Source organism: Porites lutea, chromosome 3 (genome assembly GCF_958299795.1).
Source record: "Porites lutea chromosome 3, jaPorLute2.1, whole genome shotgun sequence".
Lineage (NCBI taxonomy): Eukaryota > Metazoa > Cnidaria > Anthozoa > Scleractinia > Poritidae > Porites > Porites lutea.
Window position 1 is genome coordinate 10,393,709 of NC_133203.1, and position 10,846 is coordinate 10,404,554.

Below are 10,846 nucleotides of genomic sequence, written 5' to 3' on the forward strand. Positions count from 1 at the left end.
TGATTTCAAAAATCAACAACAGAAACACGCTTTGAAACAGTGTTTTGAAGAAACGCAAGTCAACAACACACCTTTTCGCTTAGCTGTTCCTTTCGCTGTCCTTTATACTCTTGATATCTGGTTGATATGAATTTTTAGGAATTTTATGTTTCCACTATTTCCTGGGTTAAGGAATCTGATACCTTACCTACCGTGGCTAAGTTACAAATCTATAAATCGGTAATTCTTCCCCACCTCACTTACTACCATTTAGTACTGATGGCACTTTTGCAGGGCCTCAGACACTCGTAGATTAGAGAGGCTACAGGAACGGGGTTTGCCGGCTCACTGTCAGTTTAGGGAAGCACATCTTACTTTTAGATAATAAAGCAAATTTACCTGTACTCTGTGCAACAGACGGCTCCAAGATATATGTATTCTAATGTACAACTGAAGCGAAACATAACTTGTGTCCCAGACCAATTTGTAATCTATTTGTATTTTTTTTTTGTCTATTTGTATTTTTTTTTAGTAACCATACTTATCAGCTGAGACAAACTGACTTTACGCTACCCATATTTAATTAACACTACTACTCATGGCAAACATTCGTTAAGATATAACTTGGTCCCAAACAGTGGCGTAACTTAGAGAGGCTCACAAGAACGGGATTTGCGGTCTCAACGTCAGTTTAGAGACGCACACCTTACTTTTAGATAAAGCAAATAAGAAGTAAAATCGCGAATAAGAAAGCGTGACTTATCAAGCCTCTTAAAAGATAGTTGCACAGGCTGCCGGCTATCTATGCAATTCCTAGATTTCCTGTTTATAATACCGTTTTCAACGTGAAGACAATTGACCTAGATCTCTTGTCGTCATCGTTGCTGTATTTTATATAGATACATATATCTTAAACTTTATACATGTACTGTTTTAGATTTTTAGTTACGTAGCTTTACATAGATTCGGTCAGTTTAATACATTTTTATGCTTAGCTGGTGTCCCCTATTGGCTGATGGTTTCTCCTCTGCTATATATTTTATTGACATGTTAATAAAGTTTATTCATCAATTCATTCATTTCAGAGCCCGTTTGTTGATAACTCACCCCTAATTACTCAATTTACAGAATTTTTTTAGTAATTGTTTATCAGACAGCGTTAACGTAGTTTGCCACTATGTCCTCCCTCAAATTTATGAATGTTATTGGTCCGTTTGCCAAAAAAACTTTAGAGTTTTTGTTTTCAAAAAAAAGCGTGATTAGATAATCTTCTTTCAAGTGCCCTAGTTCGAGTAGTCGCACTGTAACGGTGGCTAAAAAAGAAGAAAATGATTACAGAAACATATACGAGATTTGAATACATAGCAAACAGAAAATGATAGGCTTGTAAAAAAACACCCAAGCGCTCCTCTCGTGCCTTTCTGACCAGAGTTGCACAGTTGGTAAGGATTGGTTCCAAAGAGACATTCTTGGGAGGTCATCGTTGATGGAGTCATCACTTGGTTGAAATGTTCTCAAAATGGGAACAGGATTGGTTAGGTTAGATGGTCATAAGAGGGTCTCAATGGGGTGGTGGCTTTTACGGTTATCGGCTAAAATTTTGGCTCTTTTACGGCTATCGGTTAATTTTTTTCAGTTACGGTTAACAAAAAAGTTAAAAATTAATGTCTTTTGTTTCAAAGAGTTAAATATTAATAAACCTGTATTTTTTGTATCTTCAAAGCAAAATAAAGGTCTTAGTATCATCTCGGGACTGAAAATGAGGCTATTCTTTTTGAAAAATTTTAACATCTGATAGATCATACTTTTTATAAAGTATTCCATTTCTAATATTATTTTTCGCATAGAAATGTCAATAGTCAATTTAAAAATAATCTTTGTGGAAAAGCAAAAGCAGACACGCGAACGCCCAACTCAAGGCCGGGGCGCGATATTCATTTATAACAGAAATGGCCGTTTTCATACTAGAGACGGATTATTCGTGTGAAATGGGTTATCCGTTTGATAATTCGCATCAGATAGGTAATACGTCTTAATTTGAAAATGGGATGGTTTTAATTTTGAATGAACAATCCGCCTGACCTTGTCCGTCAATTTTGATGGACAGTTTATCCGTTCAGAATATCCGTTTCAGATAGCCTATATACAGGCGCACCCTCCCCTCAGAAAAAATCGAAGAAGGGGTTTCTGTGGGGGAGGGGGGGCCTGTACACAGGCCAGTCGCAGACGGATAATCCATTTCTAGCTCTAGTTTGAAAACGGCCAATAAAAAAATTCCTGTGTCCATTGTTTTTAATGACAGCGAAGGACTGTACAGAACGACCGTCTGCCGTTGGCTTGTTCATAGCCCTCATTATTCCGCGCGGCTAAAGCTTTGGGTAACGTGGTCCGAGCGAGTTTTTTTTCTCAGGTACGCCACCGAAATGCCTTGACTGAGATTGCGTGGGAAGACGCCGTACAGGGACTAGGCCAGGGACTAGGCCACAATGTATACCGTAGCGTCATAGAAAAACAGGGAATTGTTGCAGGGATTGTTGTTTATCGGCAACGCATTTTATAAACAGTGACATCTCTGGGTGTTGTTTCACTAGTATTTCGAAGGCACGATTCCCTGAAAATCGCAAATTTTAATTCCCAGCAAGAAGCCAGATTTTCGCTATGGAAGAAATCAGTTCCTTGAGAGAGTGGCGGAAAAGGAGCCTAGGTCTTGGTCACAACTAAAAAGCGCTTGGCCAAACGTGCGTACGGAATCAAAGTAGCCGGGAAATAAATAACGCAATCATAATTGGGTTTAGCACCCTCCTTAAAATTAACAACTCTGTGGAACAATTTCTATTACGGTTAACTCTTTTTTTACCTTATTTCCGGCTAACGGTTAAAATTTTTCAATTTTTACGGCTATCGACTAAATTTTTGGCCGTTTTACGCCTATCGGTTAACCCCATTGAGACCCTCTCATAACTGATTGAGGATGGAGTGGCATCGTTCATTGCTTTTTAGCCCCCAAACAAGATTTGAGTTTAAACTGAAATATCGGCCAAATACACGACACCCTGACCTCTACACCCTACAATTTGATTTTTCGGTACATGTTTTTTTTCTCTCAATCGTCTTCCGTACTGATCAGTTTACTGTTTTACCGCTTGGTATTCCAAATGATTTTTACTGATCCAGGTCTACACAAGATTTAGCTGTCATCTTGTAGTCTTTGTAGTTTTGCCTTTTTTATTGTTTTAGGGGCGATATGAAGCGGTATTAATTTCACAGTTGAAGTATGTGATTGAAAGGGCTTGGAAATCTGTCATCTAGGTATTTAGAAAGCCTTTTATTAACATATTTGGAACAGAAGCGCCTTGTAAATGATAGAGAAAACTTACTGTATTCGCTATTTCACTTCATTCTAAGGTTTGGAAAAGGATGCAGTGTTCGTTAAGGTATGTTTAGGCAAGGTCAGGTTTTGTAGGCGCGCCACCCTAGCTTCTGTTAAGTACCCCTTCCGGGCTTTTCGTCCCATATCCCCCTGCTAAAGGACATGTTCACCGTCTAATTTTGATACCAGGAGTCTCTTCATACATTATTCTACTACCATTGGTTTAATCCGGGCAGGGGGAAACATAGTTATATCATCATTAATGATATTGATTATTAATTGAGAGATGGACAGAGTCGGGCAGCAAACTGTTTCTATAGCTTGAAAATAATATGTTAATGCGATTGAAAAATGCATTGGGCTCCTGATAACATTTAACCTTTTCCTTGAGTTTGAATTACACATGATACGGTCATTGGTAACAACCCTCTATCCCCGGGATATGTTAGGAATAATCGTCCCGGGGATCTACTCTCCTATACAGTCGACTCCCGATAATTCGAACCTTCAAGGGAAATAGAAAAAAGTTCGAGTTATCGAGGGTAAAATTATATAGAAAATGATCTGAAGGGAAAGGAAAATTGCTTCGAGTTAGCGAGAGGTTCGAGTTATAGAGGGTTCGAGTTACCGGGAGTCGACTGTAAATGTGACGAGGGTGCTCTTCTTCCCTCTTAGGGAAAGAAATTGCAGATTTTGGTCTCTGAGGGTGTTCAGGACAGGAACCCAATATTTTTGCCTATTCAGTATCGCTTAGGGTTGTGTGTAAAGAAATGTCTACCGGTATCACAAAAAAGAAATGCCGTTAATTATGACCCGTTATCTCCCTAAGGAGTTTAATTCTGAATTTTCGACAAGCATCTGGCCTTTTTTCATATTAGAGATACCTTCGGGTTACTAATCATAATGATCTAATTATACAAGGCTTCACAAGCAAAAAAAATCTGGTATCCGACAGTTGTCCAACGATTTTTATCCACTCGCGCAACGAAACGCCTCAAACAGTCAGAGAGTGCTAAAGACTTTTCATTGATCTTATATTTTTAACAAACAGTATTCCTAGCTGTTGAAGTTAGATGTCACAAGCAAAGATATTCCTCTAAGCCAAAGTTCACTCCAACAACTCTTAAGAACAAATGGGAAAATCGTAATAACCAATTACTAACAAAATCTAATTTTCTCTCGGTGAAATTATAGTAGAACCAGAGTCAAGAGGCACTCAAAATTATCTTTTCACTAAGACTCTCAGAATTCCACACTAAAGAACACAATATGATACTCTCGTATTGACACCCAAAATTCACCCAAATTCTGCTCAGTTTGCAAGTAGTAATCAAGCGTGTGTAACTGGTCACTCACAAGATGAGTTGTCGTGAACACAGCGATTCCTACGTAACTTAATACTGATTTCGTGACAAAGGCTAAGAACTCTAAAATATGTGATGACTAAGCAGATTACTCAATGACAAGTACTTGATTGCAAAGATAGTGAGAGGTGGTCCCGGGGAGATGGAAAGGTGTTGATTAATGGTTATATTGATAGGAACTGCTTCAGTTACAGAGAATGTGAATACACAATGATTACCGATAAAACTTCGCAAATGCAGAAGATCATTCAGCAGCATGGATATATGTGAATGGGGAACTCTCATCTGAACACTTTCTGAGCAGTTTCCGATACAGAAATGTTTGGACAAGTATATTAAAGAGTTTGACTAGGCTGTCATTTGTAGGTCTTGTAGGGAAACTTTGTGATGATGTGACTATGATAAATTCTATCATGAGCGTATTACCCTGACTCTGGCCATTGGATTAGCAGCATGCTTAGCATGATGAGTTTTTGCAATTTTAGATATGGGGAGCTTAAGCAACGACGACAGCGATTGCTTCGAAAACGTCACTTAAAAAGTGAAGTCGTACCGCTTCAAACTTTATCCCGCTTATTTTATCACATTCAATTCGTCATATCTTGGCAATAGTTGAATTCTAAAAGACTGTATCGAAGTTCAGAGAAAGAAGAAGAAAGTAGTTGTCTTGTGTTCACGTCCGCCACAAAACGTGAAATTAGGCATTTTCACGTCGTAGTAGTGCAACGACGGTAAAGAAATGTACATAAAAGCGTGATGCACCTGCAAATTGTTGTTTTGCCAATCTAAACGTAGTACTTTTAAGGTGTTATTACAGGAGACGATTTTTAGCGCGACACAGCGTTGCAACATGTACATTGTTGCGACATTGTTTCAAATGGCTACAACATTGTTCCAACTTTGCATCGCTGTGTTGGGCTAAAAATCGTCGTGTGCGAATCGTCCCGTGTAACATCACCTTCATGACGTTCTCGTTGACGTCGCCGTCGTCGTTACTTAAGCTCCCTATTAAGGATGCTTAGAACTGCTAGACGCATACAATTCAGACAGCATTTTTTCACTTTTATTTACAAAAGAGGAAAAATAAATTACAACCCCAAAGTTTGATCAGTCCTGTTTTCAGCCTATTTTCGCCGGCTCTATCTCGGTTATCTGTGAGCACTTCCACTTGGCTGTCAACACGGTGAGTTGTTCGTCTTCCTCTGTGTCGCCTTCCTGAATCCTCTCTTCCAATATATACTCCCCATGCTGTTCACAGCCGATATCAAAGCGATATTTACCGGCTCCTTGGAGGTTATCATCCACAAAGTTACCGACGTATCTATGATTGGAGTGGACCAGCTCTCCCGCTCCGTCTCGCTTGCCGTGTACCCATGATCCCGTGTACTTGGTTCCAGTTGCCGAGTACGTGTACACACCCTGGCCATGTCTCTGATGCTCGTACCAGTCTCCCTCATAAGTGTCTCCATTTAAGTAGTAGTAAATTCCGTGGCCGTTTCTGCGGTCTTCCACCCAGCCACCCTCGTAACGTGAGCCATCTGGGTACCAAAACGTACCCTGGCCGTGCTTCCTGCCCTTGGCATATTCACCCATGTATTTGGCGCCGTTTTTGAAGCGGTAGGTGCCGTTACCGTGGCGTTTGCCGTGTTCGTACTGCCCTTCGTAGGTGTCACCGTTTGGAAGAGTTGCTTTGCCGTAGCCGTGACGTTCTTCGTTTTCATTTCGTTCACCTTCATACTCCTACAGAGAAGATAAAAATGACATTAAAAAAAGCACTCACCTCATTGAACGATTTAAGATAACTAAAAAACCAATTAAGGCGATGGCACACCCAAAACCATTTGAAAGTCCAAGACTCCCCCTTTTTCTCTTCCATAATCACATACTTCAGGAAGCAGAAAAAATTGTGTGCCTAAAATCGTAGTCGGTGATCACATCATACTGAAATCCAAGAAATTATTAGCCTGGAAAAGAGTCTTATTATTTCATTATTTATACCAATGCGTGGTGTTTCAAACGAAAGGTCTGGACCGAGCTTGAGCTGGAGTCTAGCGTACTTGGGCCTCATCAGACCAGAGAGAGCGCGACTCGACATTTTAGAGACCAGAAGGAAACTGGATCGAGTCAACTTTCTAAGACTTCTGGGACTGTTACTAGGGCTAGGGAAAAAATTGTCCAATAGCTGCCCCGCACGTCCCTAGTAACGATCCAAGAAACAATTGCGGAACGCGTTTCGACTCCAGTTCCTTCTCGTTTCTAAAGTGGCGAAATATCTTTTAGGGCGTGGCTGAAGCAAAATGTTTTTAAAAACAAATTTTTCCACAGTTTCTAGTTTAGGTTTTTTTTATAACAAAACTTTAAAAAACCCTAAACGCGGGTGGAACTAAGACTGACAGGCGACAGCTGGTCGGAGACCTTTAGTCCTCCACTCTAGAATCTCTCAAACATCGATTTACGAACTTTTTTACTGAAATATTTCAGTCCCGAATAATGTGCTTCAAATTTACAATTCAGGCCCAAACTCCTGAAAGGCAGCTAACTCTTTCTTGCTGTCCTCGCCTACATTCTCAAAGTTTGCACAGTTAACTCTCATTCTTTAGTGACTTTCCCATGTTCTGGGCTCGAGGCATATCTGAGACAAGTATGGTACAATGTAAATCACATTTTACAGAACTAGCGGAGAGAGCAAGCGGAGAGTTATAGGCCAAGGAGATCCTCAGGCCTTCTATTCGGTGATATATTTTCTGCACTTGCGTTTACCATTGGAGGTAACTCAGAAAAAGGCTGGCTGATTTTTAGAGCTCTGCTTTTAGGTAAGAAAACAATAAGGTATTGGTCGCAGTTGGCTTTTGAGTATAATTGTGCATGAGCATTGCAGATCTCATGGTTTTCCTTCCTACTATTAGACTGACTGTAGCCCGCTCAGTCTTGGATCCTGCTCCTAGCAACTGGGGAGAAGTTGTGACAACAAGTACTACAGACTATACCTTCTTTCCAAAGTAACTAGAACTTTGTTTGTGGACGATACTTTAATATCACCGTACATAACAACCAATTTCATTACGAGAGAAGTCTGGTTACACATCATTACGAGTCTTGTTCAGTTGTTCGTTTTTTTTTTTCCGCCTTTTTTTCGTTAATGAACAGGACCTAACCAACAAGTTTCGTTCAATCAAAACAAAGGGCTCAGCGGGGTTCGGAACCTTGGTTCAATAAATGTTTCAAATTTTAGGATGATTTTTTGAATGCTTTCACTGAATAGGTATATTTAAAATAATGGAAAATTATTGGATTTGGGGGTAGTTGAAATGTAAAACATGAAGGGAGTAGGTAGTAGACCAACTGGTTTATGTGCATATGTGCACACCTTTTTCTACATTAATTCTTTCATTCTCATTTCCCCAATAAACAAACACACTGCCCCCCCCCCCCCCCCTCTTAAAACTTGTACCACAATCTCTTCAATTTCTTTTAGATGGACACTAAAGGAAGGTTATTCAACGACTGTGGTTGTAAGAAAAAATCGACGTCCCTCCGTGGGACGTAGAGCCTTCTTATATCCAACAGGTGAATGTGGGATAAGTCTTAGATAAAACTCATTCTTAATGTTTTTAAACTTTTCAGTTTTCATTCTTATGGCATATTTTGCGGTGAATTATGACCAAAATACTATTTAATGGACGCATTTTCTACTGGATGTCATAATGCTCATTATCTCATGACGCTCGCGGAAAACACAGGACATTCAGTATTTCATAATTGTCGTCGGCCAAAGGATACTTCACGTGCTTTGCAGCCTTGTTAATATTCATATATAAGAAGACTTGTCAGTTTGTTATTTTCTTCGGTAGCTAGTCATTTTACCTCCAATAAACCAATTATTTCGGTGAGCGATCACTAATCTCCCTTTAATTCTCTTCGTCTACACAGATACGAGATTGTTACGGATACGTTCTCCAACCTTTTTATGCGAGGCTAAAGTAGAGACAAATAATTCATGATTTCAAACAATCTTATGGGTCATCAAACATTCAATTCATTGAGTGCTTATTCTTGTTAAAGTTCTTTCCTAAACCGGCGAACGAAAAAAAATCAGTTCGAACAGAGTAGCTCATGAAGGTTTTGAAAGGACAGAAAGAAAGTTGAACAAAGATCGTAAGTTTTAAGTTACAAGGCTTACCGTATAAAAAGCGACGGATTCACAATGATTCTCAATAATATTGACATTTGACAGTTTGCTGTGCCATTTCGACAGCATAAAATGAATAAAGCGAATGCGAATGGCCTTACCCCAAGATTAATGCCTTCGTCTTCCTCAAATTCTTCTGATCCTATGTCTGACATGTTTGAGTTTTGAAGTTTTAAAACTCAAAAATGGATGAGAGAAAACTCTGGTGTCGATAAAAGCTCTGCAAATATGATTTCAATTTGTGTTTGCAGCGGCTCTTTAGTTTGTGTTGCCTAAGCAACTGATCCTTGTAGTTTAAAATTTAAAATTCAAATAAGTAGCTGTCTTAAGCATTTGTTATTCAAATTATATCTGAGATTCAGTGAACCGGTTCTTTTCCGATCCATGTCTGGCCTCTGCATTTGAAATTGACATCACTCTTAACGGATTGGCTTTACTCATATCAGATGAAAATAGGTCACCAAAAACGAAGCTTCCAGATTGCAAAATGTTTGAAAACGCAGCTGTTCTCGTGTGGGAGGATGAAAAGAGAAAATTTCGAAGACGTTGAGATGATCGAATCTCACGCTTGATAAAAATGTTTCACTGCCACCTTGCCTTTTTTTACAAAAATCAAGCATGTTTTAAGTTACTTTTTTCGTTCAATGTCAGAAAGTTCAGTGGTTGTTTCAGAAAGCGACTTTATCAGTAGGCCTACCGTTTCAGGGCCGTAGCCAGCCATTTTTATTTCCTTTCCAGCCAAGTTGTAGAAGTCGTAAAGGAACGGGGGTAGTGAGGGGTTTGAGGAGGTAGAAGCAAGATAAATTAACGTGTATTGGCGCATAAACAATCTCAGCACAACCGTTCCTTTTTAATTTACAGCCGGTATGTACTCTCGTGGTGCTTTGTCACTGACATGATCGGGGCTTAAATAGCTGAAAGGAAGCCAAGCCTCTGCGTTTTACCGCCGAACGCTTTGGGAACGCGCCGGACGAAGCCCTTAGATCGTCTGTGTGTCAGGCTATGGGTAACCTGCTTAGCCAGCAGTTGCCGGTTTTTGTTTTTGTTTTGTTCTCTGTTGATTATGGTTAAATTCTATGGGGTGCCTGAGGTGCACAAGGGGGAGGGCTCTCGAAATTTCTCCAATCGGTGCATGCTTCACAGGCTAGCTGTATGCACAGGCTTCAGTTGGTCTTCAAATGAGGTGGGGGATCGGGCCTCCCGGGCCTCTCTCCTGGTTACATTTTATCAGTCTAGCTGACGACTTTCCCAGAGGAAGAATTTTAGAACGATTCAGAGCTAACCCGTATAAAAAAAGAAATAATCCTTTGAGACGTCTGATTCGGCTCTGGGGCCCGTTTCTCGAAAGCCCGGAAAACTTTTCGGTCCCCAAGGCAAATTTTAAAATCAAAACCTGTTGAACATTGTCACAGTTTATAGCCCACAAACCAGTCAGTTTTGCTTCGTTAACTGATAGTTTTATTATGCCACTTTCAAAATTATTGGAATCTTGATCTTAAATACAAAACACGACAAACGAAACAGCTTTTCGACGGGGCCAAAAAGTTAGCGGGACTTTTGAGAAACAGACCCCAGATATGTGCGTGGACGATGAAAATGATTCTAAAACTCGTCCATTTACAAAAAGGTTGGACGCATTTTTTAAACGGTAAGAAAACTTTACCGTTTAAGAAATGTGTGACCGACCGGCGCCTTACTAATTACTTGGTCTGGAACCTTGAACATGGTCAAACTCTTTTCTAACGTGCTTATTCAGTGTATTATTAGGAGCATGCATGTTCCATAAGTTTTTGAAGTTTCCCAAAACAACAAGCCTTAATTAAGTGTTTGAAGCAGTTGAAGAGAACATTATTTTGCCGACGGGTGAAAGTACATTGGTTACCCGTTATTTAATTTGAAGAATTGACGTTAAAATTCTTTTCATCAGTTTTAAGACTCTTCAAC

At 39.8% G+C, this 10,846-nt stretch overlaps 1 protein-coding gene across 1 annotated transcript; it reads right to left on the reverse strand.

Annotated features, from left to right (window-relative positions):
* Window positions 1-5,754: 5,754 nt before the first annotated feature.
* Window positions 5,755-9,157, reverse strand: LOC140929365 (radial spoke head 1 homolog). The gene is made up of 2 exons (XM_073379164.1): window positions 9,004-9,157; window positions 5,755-6,453 (listed from the first exon to the last, which is right to left on the reverse strand). Exons 1-2 carry the CDS (start codon window positions 9,055-9,057, stop codon window positions 5,833-5,835), a joined length of 675 nt encoding a protein of 224 aa, XP_073235265.1. The 5' UTR covers window positions 9,058-9,157; the 3' UTR covers window positions 5,755-5,832.
* Window positions 9,158-10,846: the final 1,689 nt, after the last annotated feature.

What these genes read in the sequence shown, in the direction of transcription:
- LOC140929365 (XM_073379164.1), bottom strand. Translation starts at nt 9,057, where the DNA reads ATGTCAGACATAGGATCAGAAGAATTTGAGGAAGACGAAGGCATTAAT. An exon ending in ACGAAGGCATTAATCTTGGG is followed by an intron (nt 6,454 to 9,003) that starts GTAAGGCCATTC and finishes TCTTCTCTGTAG; the next exon opens with GAGTATGAAGGTGAACGAAA.